We start from the raw sequence: 20,871 nt of genomic DNA on the forward strand, positions 1-20,871 counted from the left end.
TATTGCATTTTAGATTGTTAACACCACAGAAACAATCAAATTCCAGTCAGTGGTTTGAAAAAGGAGATAAAGGTATTTGCCATTTATATTTTTTTCCATGAAGTAGGGGTAACAAATTACCTCATGTTTTCATATTAGTAAAATAAGTTCTTTGGATTATTTGCATCTCTGGTTAACTGATCATGCATGCCTGGCTTTAAAATACATCTTCCCTAAATTTAAAACAAACACATTTTATTGTAGAATATTTGGGAAACAAAGAAAGATATGAAGAAAACAAAAATATCACCACTCAGACATAACTGAACACCAATAATACTCATGTATACATTTTTTCCTTATGAATTTTTAATTTTTTCCCATTTGAATCACATACATAATTTGTTATTCTTTTTTCCCACTTGACATACTACTGAGGTTTTTTTTCTCTATGTTAGTAAATAGATTTTATTTGTAATGACTGTAAAATGTTCCATTGTGTGGATTTTCCATAATTTATTTAGTCGTTCTTTCACATGGAATATTTTGTTATTTCCATTTTTTTACTATTATAAATAATGCTACTATATAATATTTTAATACCTTGGACTATTTTCTTTGAATAAAGTTACTGAAGGGTCACAGAATATATATATATGAGTTTGTCATATATATATATATATATGAGTTTGTCATCCCCAAGTCATTTAGCTTTTCTAACGTTGACATACCCTTGAAAATATGAACTCATTCTCTCTCTCTTTATGTATATATACACACACATGTGTATACATGTATATATATGTATATAAACATATTCACATGGGAGTGTTTGTATACATAATATATACCACACAGATGTATATATATTTTGGTAGACCAGTAATGCATGACCATTGCTCTATTTATCTAAGTATATAAAAGTCTACATCTCTTTTTGTCTGATAACTGACTTTTGCAGTTTTAAAAATGCCTTATTCTGACAGCATGAAATAGATGTATATTTAGAATGGTCACTTAACATACCATGAGTCTTTCTCTCTCATTCAGTATAGGATTCACCTAACACAATATGTTTATTCCGCACAGATGAATATTCTCCATACCTCCTTCTGGGAGAAAAAAATTATATATTATCTGTGCAGGTGATCTGTTTTACCTGTTTATATATGCCAAGCTGACAGAGTGTTAGACAAGGAGGAATATGGGGAAATGCATATATCTCACACAGTCCTACCTGTTGTTGAGCATATATAGTGAGGCTTCATACTCAAGAATGAATACAATTATTTTGGAATTTAAAAGGATTTTTTTTCTGTAATTTTCAAACTCATCTTTTGAAGAAATTAATATGTGGTAAAAAAATAATACTTAGGACTTAAATGTAAGAGACAAAAACTGTAAAGCTCTCAGAAGATCAAATAACAAAACATCTTCATGACTTCAAGATAGGAAAGGATTTCTCAAGCATTAAAAAGTCCAATCATGAAAGAAAGATGAAGAAATTTGGCAATATTAAAATTAAGAATTTCTGTTTATCAAAAGATACAATAAAAAGAGTACATATCCAAATAATATATCTGAAGTACAATTAAACTTTCAAAAGAGTAGTTTCCAAAATGTGTAAATAACTTCTACAAATGAAGAAGAAAAAAGGAGAAAACCCAATTAGAAATATGCCCAAAATATGAAAGTATGCACTTTAGAAAAGAGAATCTTTTGTGGCGGATAAGCATGTGAAAATCAGGGAACTCAAAATAAAACTACAATGAGGTAAGATTACACATCCATCAGATTTGCAAAATTCAAAAAGTCTGACAATAGTAAGTAGGAGAATGTAGGACAATACGAACTCTCATAAACTATTGGGAACTCCATTAATAAATGACTACATATTGAGACCATACCTAAATTATAATTGGAGCTAATCATTTTGCCTCATGAGATTGAACAATTTCCTGGAGTAATTCAGAATGACACATTACCACAAAAAAATTGTTACAACCATTTGGAAAAAAATTGGCATCTAGTTAAATGAGAGATATACACACCTTATTACCCAGTTTCCAATCCTAGGTATATACCTAAAGAAATACAAGTACATACATACAAGGATATATGTAAAATAATGTTTATAATATCATTGGTTATAATAGCGTGAAAGCAGAAACACTTCCAAGTATTCATTTGCAGTAGAATGGATATATATATTTTGTTTGTGCAATGGAATACTTTACATCAGTAAAAATAAAAGAACTGTGTCTTTGTGCGATAATATGGATGCATCTCACAAGCATATGAAAAACAAAAAAGCAAAACATAAGAGCATACATACGTTAGTTTATTATATAACATTTAAAACAGGAAAAACAGGCTATATTATTTAGATGATAAAACAATATAAAGCCAACTAAGGAAATGATTGTCACAAAAGTCAGGATAGTGATTACCTCTGAGGAGCAGGACATGGAGGATATGAAATCTTTTAGAGTGTTCATGATGTTGTATTTCTTTATTTGGGTGGGTTACATGCTTGCTGTCTTTATAATTTTGTTTGTTAAACTGTTCATATTATGTTTTATTTTCTTACCTGTATGTATTACGTTGAACTATATGAAACTGCCATTTTTGTAGGTTAAAACAGCTAAATATTGGCAATTTCAAATGGTTAGACTGACATTTTATTTTATAATAAAATTACAAAAAGAGAAAAATAGTTTGTTCTCATATGACAACAGATGCTGAGTATGGAGATAAAGGGACAATAAGACAAGTAAGAGAATCAAAATGTACTTCACAAGTAAGTCAAATGTTTGATTTCTAATTTCTAAGCAAGAATTCCAATTAAAAATACTATGCCTATTTTAATTTCAGATGTAGTACAATGATTTTTGTGAGATATTATTAGCTTGATGATCAGGTTTCTGGAGAGTTACATATTTCATTTTTCAGGTTAAAAGATGAGGCCACAAATATTTTATATGAAAATATACAAAAATATATTATTCAGCCATAAAAAAAGAGTGAAATCCAGTTATTTGCAGCAACGTGGATAGAACTGGTGGTCATTATGTTAAGCAAAATAAACAAAGCATGGAAAGACAAATATCACATCTTCTCACTCATATGTGGGAGCTAAAAAAGCAGATCTCAAGATGATACAGGGCAGATTGGTGGTTACCAGAGTCTAGGAAGGGTAGTAGGGAAGGAGGAATGTAGAAAAGCTGATTAATGGGTACAACTATTTAGTTTGATAGAAGAAATAAAGACTTGTGCTAGATAGATCAATATGGTGATTGTAGCTTAAACCCATCTATTTTACCTGTCAAAATAGCTAGAAGAGAATAATTCAAGGTTTCTAGCATAAAGAAAAGACAGTGTGATGGATAGTGTGATAGTGTTAAGGTAATGGATATCCAAGTACACTGATTTGATATTTATTGATTACATGAATGTGTTAAATTATCACATGTATCCCAAAACTATGTACACTATTATGCATCAATAATTTTTTAAAAATTAAAAAGCATATACAAAAATTTATGATTAGTAAGTGACAGCATACATTGACCACAACTAAATCATGATTAATGAAAATAATTTTGTTTGGTAAGATTGAATGATTCATCACAGCAATTCAAGAGCAGTGGTTGCCATAAAAGTATCTTGAAAGCATTATTTAAATAGTGGAATACTTTACTGATGATAAATGTAAACAATGTATATTAAGTTCAATCTAACTATTAAAGGTTAAAATAAGAGAAACAACAAGTAGTATTTTGCTGTAAAGAAATACATGTAATAAGAACATTTTAATTTTTTTGATGAAGGGACCCAAATTATTTCTGTAATGGGATTTGGCATAACAAGTATATATGATAAATCACATCTCTATCCTACAAAATGATGTAAAGGAAAATTAATATTTGGAATCTTAATTATTGTAGAGGAAGTAGCATAACAGATTTATAAAGTCAAAAAAGTGTGAAAATGTAATTAATCAATAAGAGCAAGATTGCTGAAAAGTAAATCACTTTTCACTTTCAAGGAGGAAGCATGTATAATTCTTCATCCAAAGAGCATATTGAAATTTTTAAAGAAATTTTAAAAGAAAAATCATTCCTAATCATTTTTTTCATCAATTCCAATATGTTCTGGCTGTCATTTGCTTTTTCAGGTAGGAGTGGAAGATGGAACTGGAAGGAAAAGAAAAATAGGATAAATATTTGTTTTTCTCTATTTTGATATATGTTTTAGTATCGCTTTCCCCAGTTATTCTTATTTCACTTACTTTGCCTATGAAATGTTAACATCATGGATTAATAAGGTATTTTTCACCTCATGCATTTTTATGTATTTCATTTATGCAGCAGCATTTTTTTTTATAGCTTTCTGTTACTTTGAATTTGCAGGCTGTATATACTGAACATTTTGGGAAGCCAACAGAAAATGATAGTGACGAAGTAGAAGAGAGAGCTGAGAATTTTCCACGAACGTCTGAAATTCCTATATTTTTAGGAACTCCTGAAGCTGTGAAAACACCTGAAACTTTGGGGAAAATGCAGTTTCCTAAAACCCCCCCATTCGAAATGTAGGATTTTAATTAATAATTATTGTTAAATTATCTGTCTGTTGAATTTTATAAATAACTGATAGGAATAGTAAAATGCCTAGTACCTGTAACTTTAACAAGTTATTATGTAGTATTTCAGGCATACAGAGAAGATAAAGACTAATATAATATACTTCCATTTGCCCATCACCCTGTTTTAACAATTATTAACACTTCAATGTTCTTGTTTCATAGATCCTCTTCCCCATCTTCCTGCAACATTTAGCTGAAGATGACCTAAGTCCCAAGTACTTATACAGCAGTAGTATGTAGACTTAAGCTTTTTCCAAAGGATAAAAAAAAATTAAAATGTCAAGCTAAGCCTAGCATAGTGGCATGTGCCTATAGTCCTAGCTATTTGGGAGGCTAAGTGACAAGGATCCCTTGAGTCCAGGAGTTTGAATCCAGCCTGCGCAACATAGTGAGACTCTATTTCCTCCCAACATGTCAGGCTGAAAAGCTACTGTCACATATGGCAGATTATAGTCTTACCATCAGCTAACGTTCCATCAGTCATTTCTTCATCTGTTGTAGTGTTTGAAGCAAGACTTGCCATTTCTATTAAGCAAGCTCTTTAGGCATAAATATCTCTAACATGATTATTAAACTTTGGAAACCACAGATTTGTAGTTTGGAGCCAAGAAAATAGTGCTGCATTTAACCTTTCTGTTTAGTCCATTCTCTTCCCTAACACTGAACCCTGAGGTTTCTCTGAGGTATATGTCAAGCAGATTTCACTTCATCAGGGATGTTTTACATCAGACCTGTGCTCTACTTCCTTATTTTAAATTGCTAGTAAGAGTTATAGATTTGAATATCATGCTGTTGGCTCAAGCATAGCACATTAAAAATGGAACTCTTCATCAAACCTGAGAACTGTAATAGAATGTGAGCTCATATGTTAAAACCTCTCTCTATGGATGAGAAAACTATGATCTGTAAAGTTAAGTGACTCATTCATGGTAATAGAGATAGTTATGGCAATATCATCAGATTTCTATTAAATTTAACAAACACTTAACAAACTATGCAAGGCAACGCTCTAGGCGTTTTATAAATACTGCTCATTTAATATCCACAACAACTTTGTTAGGTGTAGGTACATTATTATCTTTATTTTACAGAAGAGGAAACAGAATAACAGATGATACAATTAATCAATGTTAGAATAGAAATTTAAGCCCAAACAATTCTGGCTATAGAATCCATGCTTTTAACCACTGATATAAGCTGTCTTGTGTAATTATTTTTTCCAAATCTTATTATAATTTAACTTCCTTATATAGCACTGTAATGGCTGGCTTCTCATCAGCACTAAAATCTTGTAACTGGCATTCAAAATCTTGACAGCACAGTGTCAAGGTTAAGGGTTTGGACTTTGAATCTAGATTGCTGCATTCAAATGCCACTTCTGACACTAATTATTCTTTTAAGAAAATCATTTAACCTTTCTATGCTTCAATATTCCCTACTGTAAAATGGAAATAATAGTAATGACACCTATTTCATAGGGTACTTGTGAGAAATATGTAAGTTATGCTTATGGAATAACCTAGAATAGAGTCTGACAGTAAATTCAAGGTAGGGTTTCATAGCTATTATTCCCAAATTGATTGTTCTACTTTATTTAACATTATTCTCCACTTCATATAATCCTTTCTCCATAGGATTGTCACTTCAATAACTACTTCCTACATTTCCCTACTATGCTAATTATCACCTCTATGCTATTGCTTATGATGCTTACCAGTATTCAGTGTTTAATAATAGATTTTTTAACATGTTGATGATTTCTTATTTCTCAGTAACAGAAATAGAAATGCAGTACCTGAAGTTCAAACACAAAAGGAATCCCCTGGACTTTCCTTTCTAATGAGTTATACTTCCAGATCACCTGGATTAAATTTATTTGATTCTTCTGTATTTGATACAGAAATCTCATCAGATCAGGTAATATGCAAAGCTAAAAGTTTTATTTATAAAAATTGTGCTCTGGAACTTTGAGTAATTTTAGTTCTTTAATACAAAACTATCTTGGGGCAGAGTATCAACAGAAGCAATTTTTTAAAAATTCTGAGTATTTATGGTATGACAAAGTTCCCTATTACCTTTTTGTTTTCAACTTCAGATGACTCATATTGATATCTGTTCATGAAAAAAGGATCTCAGGCTAGGGATAATTCAAACTGCAGTTAAAGGCAGTTTAAAAAATGAGTTTGACTTTATAGTTGATATGTCTAACTTTCAGACAAACTAGAATTCTCAATGTAAAAAATGTTCCACATTGGTCTATGTCTCTGTTTTGGTACCAGTACTATGCTGTTTTGATTACTGTGGCCTTGTAGCATAGTTTGAAGTCAGGTAGCATGATGCCTCCAGCTTTGTTCTTTTTGCTTAGGATTGTTTTGGTTATGTGGGTTCTCTTTTAGTTCCATAAGAAGTTTGAAGTGGTTTTTTCCAGTTCTGTGAAAGTCACTGGTAGCTTGATGGGGATAGCGTTGAATCTATAAATTACTTTGGGCAGTATAGCCATTTTTATGATATTGATTCTTCCCAACCATGAGCATGGAATGTTTTTCCATCTGTTTGTGTCCTCTCTTATTTCATTAAGCAGGAGTTTGTAGATCTCCTTGAAGAGGCCCTTTACATCCTGTGTTAGTTGTATTCCTAGGTATTTTATTCTCTTTGTAGGAATTGTGAATGAGAGTTTGCTCATGATTTGGCTCTCTGTTAGTTTGTTATTGGTGTATAGAAATGCTTGTGATTTCTGCACATTGATTTTGTATCCTGAGACTTTGCTGAAGTTGCTTATCAGTTTCAGGAGATTTTGAGACAATGGGCTCTGCTAAATATACAATGATGTCATCTGCAAATAGAGACAATTTGACTTCCTCTTTTCCTAATTGAGTACCCTTTTTTTTTCTTTTTCTTGCCTGATTGCTCTGGCTAGAGCTTCCAATACTATATTGAATAGGAGTGGTGAGAGAGGGCATCCTTGTGCTGGTTTTCAAGGGGAATGCTTCCAGTTTTTGCCCATTCAGTATGATATTGGCTGTGGGTTTGTTGTAAATAGCTTTTATTATTTTGTGATACGTTCCATTGATACCTGGTTTCTTGAGTCTTTTTAGAATAAAGGGCTGTTGAATTTTGTCGAAGGCCTTCTCTTCACCTATTGAGGTAATCATGTGGTTTTTGTCTTTGGTTCTGTTTATGTGATGGATTACATTTATAGACTTGTTTATGTTGAACCAGCCTTGCATACCCAGGATGAAGCCTACTTAGTCATGATGAATAAGCTTTTTAATTTGCTGTTGCATTCTGTTTGCCAGTATTTTATTGAAGATTTTTGTATTGATGTTCATCATGGATATTGGCCTAAAGTTTTACCCCAAGAATTATAAATTGTTCTATTATAAAGACACATGCACACATATGTTCACTGCAGCACTGCTTACAATAGCAAAGGCTTGGAACCAACCCAAATGTCTATCAACGATAGACCGGATAAAGAAAATGTGGCACATATACACTGTGGAATACTATGCAGCCATAAAAAATGATGAGTTTTTGTCCTTAATAGGGACATGGATGAGTCTGGAAACCATCATTCTCAGCAAACTGACACAAGAACAGAAAACCAAATACCACATATTATCACTCATAGGTGGGTGTTGAACAATTAGAACTCATGGACACAGGGAGGGGAGCATCACACACTGGGGTCAGTTGTGGGGGGCTAAGAGAGGGGTGGGGAGGGTGGGGAGAAATAACAAGGGGAGAAATATCAGATATAGATAATGGGGGGATGAAGGCAGCAAAGCACATTGCCATATGTTTACCTATGCAACAATCCTGCATGATCTGCATGTACCCCAGAACCTAAAATACAACAACAAAAAAAAGTTCCACGTTATAAATTGGTCTTTTCAATTATTTGTGTATACATAGCAGCATTATCATTGGTTAATTTTAAAAGACCTAATATTAGTTTTCACTGCTCAGTGATATGAAATAAAGTGCTTATTTCTATATTTAGAAATTAAAGCTGAAAATTCAGACATGCTTTATTCAAAAAGTAGAAACAATACAGTATAGTGGTTAAAACTAGACTCTGAAGCCAGACTACTTAGGTTTGTATCAGATGTGGGATTTGGGGTAAGTGACTTGGTTTCCTCATCTATAAAATGAAATAATAACTATTATCATAGGGTTTGTGAATATTAGAGTTTATACACATAAAGCACTTAGAAAAGTACCAACCACTTAATAATCCTACATAAATATCAATGTGATATAAGTCATAATGTTATTGCTCATTTTAATTAATCACATTTACCCAATTTTATGTGGATTAGAATATTTTATTTGTATATCTCTGATATTACATTAAATTGTTGAAATTACAGATTTGTTGATGGGTGATATAGTACTATACATGCTATAGTATTTTACATCTTCAACTTTTGTCTCATTTTTTATTTAAATGCTTACTTTAAAAACAAGAAATTCCTAGGAGTATACTGGGCATGAAAATAGACTATAGCTACTTAATTCACATTTACCATAATAACATGAATGCAAAATGCATGTATATAACTTTAACAGGAAATATACATTTTAAATAAAGAAAACTATAAAACTACTGAAAAAAGTTAATGAATACATAGACACGTGCAGTACTTGTATAGGAAGAAAATATTGTAAAGATAAATTTCTTCCCAATATAATTTATAAATATAGTCCAATTGAAATCTAATTGGAATCCTGGCAAGATTATCTTTAATTTTTTGTTTTATTTTTGTGGTGGTGGGACTGGGGAAGGAGATTGGCAAAATAATTAATAAGTGTCCTGGGGGAAAGTGGTCAAGAATAACCAAGAAAACATTAAAAAATAAGATTGATGATAAAATGAAATTTAAAAAATTTTAATCCAAAAAGGCAGAAAAGAAGGAACAGTTAAAAAAAAACACACACACACACAGAGTAAAAAAAAAAATCATAATACAAATAAATCTTACACCAAATAATGTACTTTTTAATAATTACATTGTGTGAATGGGCTAAACACTCTATTAAAAGACAAAGATTGTAAAGATGGAGAAAAAAAAAGACCCAAATAAAAGTTATCTATAAGAAACATACTTTAAACATAAAGTCAAAGACAGGTTGACAATAAATAGATGGAAAATGATGTATCATGAAAACTAAGTATTAGAAGGTCACAGTGGCTATATTAGTATCATTTCTAGTAGTCTTAAAGAATATTACTAGACATGAGAGGGACATTTCATAGCAAAGATCTTCAATAAGATCTGAATAACGTCATCAATCTCCTTGATCTAATTGACCTTTATAGTACATCACACCCAACAACTGCAGCATATATATTCTTTTCAAGTTCTGATGGTACCTTCAGCAAGATAGACCATATTCTGGGCCATAAAATTAGTCTTAATGAATTTAAAAGGATTGAAATCAGAGTATGTTCTCTGACCACAGTGGAATTAAATTAGAACTCAATGTGATATCTAAGAAAATCCTAAATATGTAGGCCATAGATCAAAGAAGGAATCATGAGATAAATCAGAAAAGATTTTATTATTTATTTTTAATTTTTGTGGGTACATAGTAGATGTATATATTTATGGGGGTACAGGAGATATTTTGATACAGGCATGTAATGTGAAATAAGCATATCATAGAGAATTAGGGTATCCATTACCTCAAACATTTATTCTTCGTCTTACAAACAATCCAATTATACTCTTTTAGTTATTTTAAAATGTATAATTAAATTATTTTGATTATAGTCACCCTATTGTGCTATCAAATACTAGATCTTATTCATTCTTGTTATGTTTCTTGTGTACATTAACCATCCCCACCTCTCCCCAATACCAAACCCTCCAACTTTTCCCAGCCTCTGGTAACCATCCTTCTACTCTCTGTCTCAATTGTTTTGAGATTGTGAGTTCAATGATTTTGAATTTTAGATCCCACAAATAAGTGAGAATATGTAGTTTGTCTTTCTGTGCCTGGCTTCTTTATTTTTTTAATTATTATACTTTAAGTTCTGAGATACATGTGCAGAACATGCAGGTTTGTTATATACGTATACTGGTGCCTATATGGTGGTTTGCTGCACCCATCAACTCATCATCTACATTAGGTATTTCTCCTAATGCTATCTCTCCCCTAGTCCCCCACCCCCAACAGGCTCCGGTGTGTGATGTTTTCTTCCCTGAGTCCACGTGTTCTCATTGTTCAACTCCTGCTTATGAGTGAGAACATATAGTGTTTGGTTTTCTGTTTTTGTGTTAGTTTGCTGAGAATGATGGTTTCTAGCTTCATCAATGTCCCTGCAAAGAACATGAACTCATCTTTTTTTTATGGCTGCATAATATTCTATTGTGTATATATGCCACATTTTCTTTATCCAGTCTATCATTGATGGGCATTTGGGTTGGTTCCAAGTCTTTGCTATTGTAAATAGTGCTGGAATAAACATACATGTGCATGTGTCTTTATGGTAGAATGATTTGTAATCCTTTAGGTATATGTCCAGTAATGGGATTGCTTTATCAAGTAGTATTTCTGGTTCTAGATTCTTGAGGAGTCATCACACTATCTTCCACAATGGTCAAACTAATTTATTCTCTGACAAACAGTATAAAAGCATTCCTATTTCTTCACATCCTCTCCAGCATCTGTTGTCTCCTGACGTTTTAATGATCGTCATTCTAACTGGTGTGAGATGATCTCTCATTGTGGTTTTGATTTGAATTTCTCTAATAACCAGTGATGATGAGCTTTTTTTCATATGTTTTTTTGGCCATATAAATGTCTTCTTTTGAGAAGCTTATGTTCATATCTTTTACCCACTTTTTGATGGACTTGTTTGATTTTTTTCTTGTAAATTTTTCTTTGTAGATTTTGGATATTAGCCCTTTGTCAGATCAATAGATTGCAAAATTTTTTCTCCCATTCTGTAGGTTGCCTGTTGACTCTGATGAGAGTTTCTTTTGCTGTGCAGAAGCTCTTTAGTTTAATTAGGACCCATTTGTCCGTTTTGTCTTTTGTTGCCATTGCTTTTTGTGTTTTAGTCATGAAGTCTTTGCCTATGCTTATGTCCTGAATGGTATTGCCTAGGTTTTCTTCTGGGGTTTTTATGGTTTTAGGTCTTACATTTAAGTCTGTAATCCCTCTTGAGTTAATTTTTGTATAAGAGGTAAGGAAGGGGTCCAGTTTCAATTTTCTGCATATGGCTAGCAAGTTTTCCCAAACCCATTTATTAAATAAGGAATCTTTTCCTCATTGTTTTTTTTTTTTTTTGGTTAGGTTTGTCAAAGATAACGTGGTTGTAGGTGTGGGGTGTTATTTCCGTGGCTGATGATTATTGCTGAGAATGATAGTTTCTAGCTTCATCCATGTCCCTGCAAAGAACATGAACTCATCTTTTTTAAAGATATTCTGTGGTGTATATGTGCCACATTTTCTTTATCCAGTCTATCATTGATGGGCATTTGTTCTGTTCTATTGGTCTATATATATATCTGTTTTGGTACCATGCTGTTTTGGTTACTATAGCCATGTAGTGTAGTTTGAAGTCAGGTAGCATGATGCCTCCAGCTTTGTTCTTTTTGCTTAAAATTGTCTTGGCTGTGCAGGCTCTTTTTTGGTTCCATATGAAATTTAAAGTAGTTTTTTTTCTACTTAATATTTTTTATTTTATTATTTTTAATTTATTTATTATATATATATTTTTCAGTATCAAATATCTTTTTATTTAAATTTTTTTAAAATCTTTTAAATTGCATTTTAGGTTTTGGGGTACATGTGAAGAACATGCAAGATTGTTGCATAGGTACACACATGGCAGTGTGATTTGCTGCCTTCCTCCCCTTCACCTGTATCTGGCATTTCTCCCCATGCTATCTCTCCCCACCTCCCCATCCCCCATCCCTCCCCCACTTACCCCCAACAGACCCCAGTGTGTAGTGCTCCCCTCCCTGTGTCCATGTGTTCTCATTGTTCAACACCTGCCTATGAGTGAGAACATGTGGTGTTTGATTTTCTGCTCTTGTGTCAGTTTGCTGAGAATGATGGTTTCCAGGTTCATTCATGTCCCTACAAAGGACACGAACTCATCGTTTTTGATGGCTGCATAATATTCCATGGTGTATATGTGCCACATTTTCCCTGTCCAGTCTATCATCATGGGCATTTGGGTTGGTTCCAGGTCTTTGCTGTTGTAAACAGTGCTGCAATGAACATTCGTGTACATGTGTCCTTATAGCAGAACGATTTATAATCCTTTGGATATATACCCAGTAATGGGATTGCTGGGTCAAATGGAATTTCTATTTCTAGGTCCTTGAGGAATCACCACACTGTCTTCCACAATGGTTGAACTAATTTACACTCCCACCAACAGTGTAAGAGTGTTCCTATTTCTCCACATCCTCTCCAGCATCTGTTGTCTCCAGATTTTTTAATGATCACCATTCTAACTGGTGTGAGATGGTATCTTAATGTAGTTTTGATTTGCATTTCTCTAATGACCAGTGATGAGCATTTTTTCATATGTTTGTTGGCCTCATGTATGTCTTCTTTTGTAAAGTGTCTGTTCATATCCTTGGTATCTCAATGTAGTTTTGATTTGCATTTCTTTTTTTTTTTTTTTTTTTTTTTTTTTTTTTTTTTTTTTAAAGAAGAGGAAGAAAGAGAAAGAGGAAGAGGGAGAGAGGATGGGGGTATTGCTTTATTGTCCAGGCTAGAATGCAGTCTAAATATGGGTATGCCTATAATTGTCCTTAATAATGGAGACATGAAAGAAAATGAGGGAAGAGAATAACAAACAAGGAGCCAACCAAGATTTCATTTAAACTTCTAAATTGATATGATGTGGTACTGATAAGAGTGTATATTTTGTATATTTAAAGTGGAGAGTTCTATAAATGTTAATTACATTTACTTGTTCCAGATCTGAGTTCAAGACCTGAATATCGTTGTTAATTTTCTGTCTCATTGATCTGTCTAATATTAATGTTGAAGTCTCCCACTATTATTATATGGGAGTCTAAGTCTCTTTATAAGTCCTGTATGTCTAGGTATTCCTGTATTGGGTGCGTATATATTTAGGATCTTTAACTCTTCTTGTTGTTGCATTGATCCTTTTATCATTATATAATGTCCTTCTTTGCTTCTTTTGATCTTTGTTGCTTAATTGTAACTTCTGCTTTTTATTTATTTATTTTAGCTCTCTGTTTGGTTGGTAAATCTTTCTCCATCCCTTGTTTAGAGTCTTTGTGTATCCTTGAATGTGAGATGGATCTGGATGCAGCATACTGATGGGTTTTAGTTTTTTATTCAAATTGCCTGTCTTTGGATTGGGGGATTTAGTCAATTTAAATTTAGAATTAATAATAATATATGTGAGTTTAATACTGTCATTAGCTGGCTATTTTGTCCATTAGTTGATGTAAATTCTTCATTATATTGATGCTCTTTTTGATAATTTTTTTAGAAAGGCTGATACTGTTTGTTCTTTTCATATGTGTAGTGGTTCTTTCAGAAGCTCTTGCAAAGCAGGCCTGGTGGTGATGAAATCTCTGAGTGCTTGCTTATTCACAAAAAACTTTATTTTTCCTTCACATGTGAAGCTTAGCTTGGCTGGATGTGAAATTCTGGGTTGAAAGTTCTTTTCTTTAAGGATGTTGAATATTGGCCCCCACTCTCTTCTGGCTTGTAGGGTTTCTGCTGAGAGATCTGCTGTAAGTCTGATAGGCTTCCCTTTGTGGGTAACCTGACCTTTCTCTCTGGCTGCCCTTAGTATTTTCTCCTTCATTTCAACCCTGGTGAATCTGACGATTATGTGCCTTGGAGTTGCTCTTCTTGAGGAATATCTTTGTGGTGTTCTCTGTATTACCTGGAGTTGAATATTATCCTGCCTTACTAGGCTGGGAAAATTTTCCTGAATAATGTCCTGAAGCGTATTTTCCAGCTTGGATTCATTCTCTTCGTCACATTCAGGTACACCTATCAAGCGTAGATTAGGTCTTTTCACATAGTCCCATATTTCTTGGAGACTTTGCTCGTTCCTTTTTATCCTTTTTTCTCTCGTCTTGTCTTCTTGTTTTATTTCATTGAGTTGATCTTCGACCTCTGATATCCTTTCTTCTGCTTGATCAATTCGGCTGTTAAAACTTGTGCATACTTCACGTAGTTCTCGTATTGTGTTTTTCAGCTCCATCAATTCACTTATTTTCCTCTCTAAATTTTGTATTCTTGTTGACATTTCGTCAAACCTTTTTTAAAAGTTCTTAGTTTCTTTGGATTGTGTTATAACAAGTTCTTTTAATTCACAGAAGTTTCTTATTATCCACGTTTTGAAGCCTGCTTCTGTAATTGGAACACACTCGTTCTCCATCAAGCCTTGTTTCGTTGCTGATGAGGAACTGGGATCCCCTGCTGAGGAAGAGGCGCTCTGATCTTGGGTATTCTCAGCCTTTTTTGACCGTTTTCTTCCCTTCGTTGTAGATTTATCCATCTGTGGTCTTTATAATTACCGTCTTTGTAATTGGGTTTCTGAGTGGACGTCCGACTTACTGATTCTCAGCGCCGAAATCTGAGCAACCCACTGCACCGACTAAATCAGCAGCGTTAAGATTGAGGGTGCTTTTCCGACTCTGCACTGAGAACCGACGCTCCGAGGCGCCGGCAAAACCGCCTCGCCGGTCACAAGAGTCGCGCTGGCGACCCGTGGGGCTCCTCCGCTGGGAATCTCCTGGTGCGTGAGCAACAAGAATTCATGTGAAGGTGTGGCGTCCTCTCCTTCTTTGCGCTTTCAGTGGGAGCTACAATCCCGAGCTGCTAGTGATCAGCCATCTTGGATCTCTCTCCTGATTTGCATTTCTTTAATGACCAGTGATGATGAGCATTTTTTCATGTTTGTTGGCTTCATGTATGTCTTCTTTTGTAAAGTGTCTGTTCATATACTTTGCCAACATATCTACAACCATCCAATCTTTGACAAACCTGAAAAAAACAAGCAATGGGGAAAGGATTCCCTGTTTAATAAATGGTGTTGGGAAAACTGTCTAGCCATGTGCAGAAAGCAGAAACTGGACCCCTTCCTGACACCTTACACTAAAATTAACTCCAGATGGATTAAAGACTTAAACATAAGACCTAACACCACAAAAATCCTAGAAGAAAATCTAGGCAAAATCATTCAGGACATAGGTGTAGGCAAGGACTTCATGAACAAAACACCAAAAGCATTGGCAACAAAAGCTAAAACAGACAAATGGGACCTAATCAAACTCCACAGCTTCTGCATGGCAAAAGAAACAGTCATTAGAGTGAATCAGCAACCAATAGAATGGGAAAAAAATTTTTGCAGTCTACCTATCTGACAAAGGGCTGATATCTAGAATTTACAAAGAACTAAAACAGATCTATTTATCATATTTTAAGTTCTGGGATACATATGCAGATAGTGCAGATTTGTTACATAGGTATGCACATGCCATGGTGGTGATTTGCTGCACTCATCACCCCATCATCCACATTAGATATTTCTCCTAATGCTATTCCTCCCCAATCCCTCTACCCCCTGCTATTCCTCCCCTAGTCCCCGACTCCCCCAGGCCCCCAGTGTGTGATGTTCCCCTCCCTGTCTGTGTGTTCTCATTGTTCAACACCCACTAGTTTTTTCTAATTTTGTGAAGAAAGTCAATGGTAGCTTGATGGGGATAGCATTGAATCTATAAATTTCTTCAGGAAGTATGACCATTTTCACAATATTGATTCTTCCTATCCATGAGCATGGAATGTTTTTCCATTTGTTGTGTCCTCTCTTAGTTCCTTGAACAGTGGTTTGTAGTTCTTTTTGAAGAGATCCTTCACATGCCTTGTAAGTTGTATTCCTAGGTATTTTATTCTCTTGAGAGAATACAATAGGAATAGAACTTACAAATTTCATTACTCGTTAATGAAATTTCACTCATGATTTGACTCTCTGCTCGTCTATTACTTGTGTATAGGAATGCCTGTGATTTTTTGCATATTGATTTTGTATCCTGAGACTTTGCTGAAGTTGCTTATCAGCTTAAGGAGATTTTGGGCTAAGATGATGGGGTTTTCTAAATATATAATCATGTCATCTGCAAACAGAGACAATTTAACTTTCTCTCTTCCTATTTGAATACCTTTTCTTTCTCTTGCCTGATTGCCATGGCCAGAACTTCCAATACTATGTTGAATAGGAGGAGTGGTGAGAGAGGGCATCCTTGTCTTGTGCTGGTTTTCAAAGGGAATGCTTCCAGCTTTTGCCCATTCGGTATATTGGCTGTGGGATTGTCATAAATAGCTTTTATTATTTTGAGATATGTTCCATCAATACCTAGTTTATTGAGTTTTCAGTGTGAAAGGGTGTTGAATTTTATCGAAGACCTTTTCTACATCTATTGAGATAATCATGTAGTTTTTGTTATTGGTTCTGTTTATGTGATGTGTTACGTTTATTGATTTATGTGTGCTGAACCAGTCTTGCATTCCAGGGATGAAGCCGACTTGATCATGATGGATAAGCTTTTTGATGTGCTGCTGGATTTGGTTTGCCAGTATTTTATTGAGGATTTTTGCATGGATGTTCATCAGGGATATTGGCCCAAAATGTTTATTTTTGTGTGTGAGTCTTTGCCAAGTTTTGGTATCAGGATGATGCTGGCCTCATAAAATAAGTTAGGGAGGAGTCCCTCATGCCCTCTAGTTCCACCCATGTTGTTGCAAATGACAGGATCTCATTCCTTTTTGCCTTCCTCCTGTCTTCCTTATAGTGAAGGTGATTTTCTCTGATGGTGTAATTTAATTTCTTGCTTTTTATTTTTGATGTGTCCATAGTGTGTTTTTTGATTGAGTTATCATGAGGCTTGCCAGTACTATCTTGTAACCCATTATTTTAAACTGATGACAACTTAACAAGTTGCATAAACAAATATGCAAAAATGAAACTAATAAAAACTCTACACTTTTACTTAATCCCCTGGCATTTTAACTTTTTGTTGATTCTCTTTATGTTTTACTGTATTGTCTATGTCTTGGAAAGTTGTTGTAGTTATTATCTTTGCTTGGTTCATCATTTAGTCTTTCCACTCAAAACAAGAGTAGCTTACACATTATGATACAGTATTATTCTGTTTTTCTATGTGCTTATTATTAGTGAGTTTTGTACCTTCCAATGATTTCTTCTTGCTGGTTAACATCTTTTTCTTTTAGATAGGAGAACTCCCTTTAGCATTTCTTATAGGACAGTTCTGGTGTTGATGAAACCCCTCAGCTTCTATTTGTTTGGGAATGTCTTTATTTCTCCTTCATACTTGAAGGATATTTTTTCAGATATACTATTCTAGAGTAAGAGTTTTTTTTTCTTCAGCACATTAAATATGTCATGCCACTCTCTCCTGGCCCATATGGTTTCCACTGAAAAGTCTGCTGCCAGAAAAATTGGAGCTCCATTGTATGTTATTTATTTATTTTCTTTATCCTTGACCTTTGAGAATATGAGTAGTAGATGACTTGAACTAGTCTTCTTTGGATTAAATCTGCTTGGTGTTCTATAACCTTCTTGTACTTGAATCTTGATATTTTTCTCTAGGTTTGGGAAGTTCTCTGTTATTATCTCTTGGAATAAATTTTCTACTCCTGTCTCTTTCCTTATCACCTCTTTAAGGTCAATGGCTCTTAGAGTTGCCCTTTTGAGGCTATTTTCTAGTTCTTGTTGGCATGCTTCATTCTTTTTCACACTTCTTTATTTTTTTTATCTCCTCTGTGTATTTCCAAATAGCCTGTTTTCAAGTTCACTAATTTTTTCTTCTGCTTGATTAATTCTGCTATTAAGAGACTCTTGATGCATTCTTCAGATGCCAGTTGCATTTTTCAACTCTAGAATTTCTGCTTGTTTCTTTTTAATGATTTAAATCTCTTTGTTAAATTTATCTGATAGAATTCTGCATATCTTGTTTTGTTACTTTGAATTTCTTTGAGTTTCCTCAAAACAGCTATTTTGAATTATCTGTCTGAAAGGTCACATATCTCTGTTTCTCCGGGATTGGTGCCTGGTGATTTTTCTAGTTGATTTGGCGAGTTCATGTTTTCTTGGATGATCCTGACGCTTGTTGTTTGTCGGTGTCTAGGCATTGAAGAATTAGGTATTTATTGTAGTAGTCTTTGTAGTCTGGGCTTGTTTGTGCCTGTCTTTCTTGAGGGGGCTTTCCAAGTATTTAAAGGGACTTGGGCTCCAAGCCCAATAACCCTGTGGTTTTTGTAGACTCAGAGAGGTGTAGCCTTGGTGGTCTTAAATAAGATCTGGAAGAATTCTCTGGATTACCAGGCAGAGACTCTTTTTATTTTCCCTTGCTTTCTCCCAAGTAAATGGAGCCTCTCTCTTTGTGCTGAGCTGCCTGGAGCTGGGAGAGGTGTGATGCAAGCATCCCTGTGGCCATCTCGACTAGGACTGCACTGGGTCATACTTCATACTTGAAGCCAGCACAGCATTGAGTCTTGCCTAAGGCCTTCTGTAACCACTACCTGGCTACCACCTATGTTCATTGAAGACCCTAGGGCTCTGTGATCAGCAGGTGGTGAAGCCAGCCAGGTTTGTGTTCTTCCCTTCAAGGTGGCTAGTTCTTCTGGCCCTGAACAGGTCTAGAGATGCTGTCTGGGAGTTTGGGATTAGAGCCAAAAACCTTAGTAATTTGTTCAATGTTCTGTTCTACTCTGGCTAAACTGGCACTCAAACCACAATACGAAGTCCTTCCTGCTTTTCCTTCCCTTTCCACAGGCTGAGGAGCCTTTCCCTGTGGACCCTGCCACCATCAGCTCATGGTGGGGGTCTGCAAGGCACTGCTGATGTCCACTTGAAGCCCAAGGACTCTTCAGTGAATGATGCCAGGCATGGGACTCACTCTTCAGGGTAGTGGGCTCCTTTCTGGCCCAGGGCAGATTCAGAAATGCTGCCCAAGAGCCTAGGCCTGGACTCAGGGACCCCAAGATCTTCCTTGTTCTACCCCATTGTGGTTGAGCTGGTACCTAGTATGCAAGATAAAATGCCCTTTACTTTTTTCCTCTGCTTTTCTTAAACGTATAGGGTCTCTTACCATAGCCACCACAGCTTGGAATGTGCTGGGTCACAACTGAAGCCAGCACCTGTCAGAACCCAAGGCCCACAACATGCTACCTAGGTGTTACTGCTGGTTATTCAGGGCCCAAGGGCTTTTTAGTCAGCACATGATGAATTCTGCCAGGACTGTGTCCTTCCCTTCAAGGCAGTGAGTTCTCTTTTAGAAAAGATTTTAAACTGCATTATCACATTATAAAATCCAGCCTATCAAAAATTGTGGGATGTTGCCAAAGCCAGAGCAAAATGATAGCTTTAAATAATTTAACTAATAATTACATAATTAACAAAAAAGAAGAAAGGCCTAAAATCAGTGACCTAAGGTTTCATTTTGAGAAACTAGAAAAAGAAGAACTAAGCTAATCCGAAGTAAGCAGAATGAAGAAATAAGATAATAAGAGAAATCAGTGAAATGGAAAAACAAACAATAGAGAAAATTAACAAAGTTAAAGTTGGTTCTTTGAAAATAATTGACAAAATTGATAAAATCCCTGTATTAGGAATGAAAGAGAGGATAGAATTATAACTTCTAAATGTTATGAAACAGAGGGAAACTTCCTTTCTAAATATTCAAACATCCTATTAGGCTAGAGTAATAAAAGATATGATAATGGTTTTAAGGATGTATGGGCTAGAAAGTCTTGAAGCCAAAGATTTTATAATGTGATAATGATTGACTACACATTAATAGGGGTAAATTAGGCACTCATCTTACACTGTAAGTCAATAGAAATTACAAATGCATTAAATTATGTGAGAAAATGTTAACCACAACATATTTCAGAGGAAATATCGGTAAATACCAGACCTTAAGAGGAAGGATTCTCTAAGCATGAAAACAGTGGAAGAAGAAGCAAAAGAAAATAATTGGGTTTGATTACATATGAAATCTTAACTTCCATATGTTAAAAAATTTTAAAGGCAAAATGACGAACATATAAAATATTTGCAATAAAATTGCAAAGAATTAATTAACATCTCTAGAGTATAAAGTGCTTGTATGTACCAATAAGGAAATAATTACTCTCTTAATAGATAAATGAGCAAAGTTTATTTGGCAAATAGATAATTCACTGAAAAAGAAATTCAAGTGGCTTAT

The 20,871-nt window shown here is 34.4% G+C and overlaps 1 protein-coding gene across 1 annotated transcript in view; it reads left to right on the forward strand.

The window, feature by feature from the left end:
- C2H14orf39 (chromosome 2 C14orf39 homolog) overlaps positions 1-20,871 on the forward strand; it is a 56,977-nt gene that overhangs the window by 29,205 nt on the left and 6,901 nt on the right. Inside the window, exons 12-15 of the mRNA XM_003924398.4 lie at positions 14-72; positions 2,718-2,779; positions 4,392-4,570; positions 6,397-6,541. Of these exons, the coding sequence (XP_003924447.3) occupies positions 14-72; positions 2,718-2,779; positions 4,392-4,570; positions 6,397-6,541 (445 nt within the window). The remainder of the gene's footprint in view (positions 1-13; positions 73-2,717; positions 2,780-4,391; positions 4,571-6,396; positions 6,542-20,871) is intronic.

The sequence above is a fragment of the Saimiri boliviensis genome, chromosome 2 (genome assembly GCF_048565385.1).
Source record: "Saimiri boliviensis isolate mSaiBol1 chromosome 2, mSaiBol1.pri, whole genome shotgun sequence".
NCBI lineage: Eukaryota > Metazoa > Chordata > Mammalia > Primates > Cebidae > Saimiri > Saimiri boliviensis.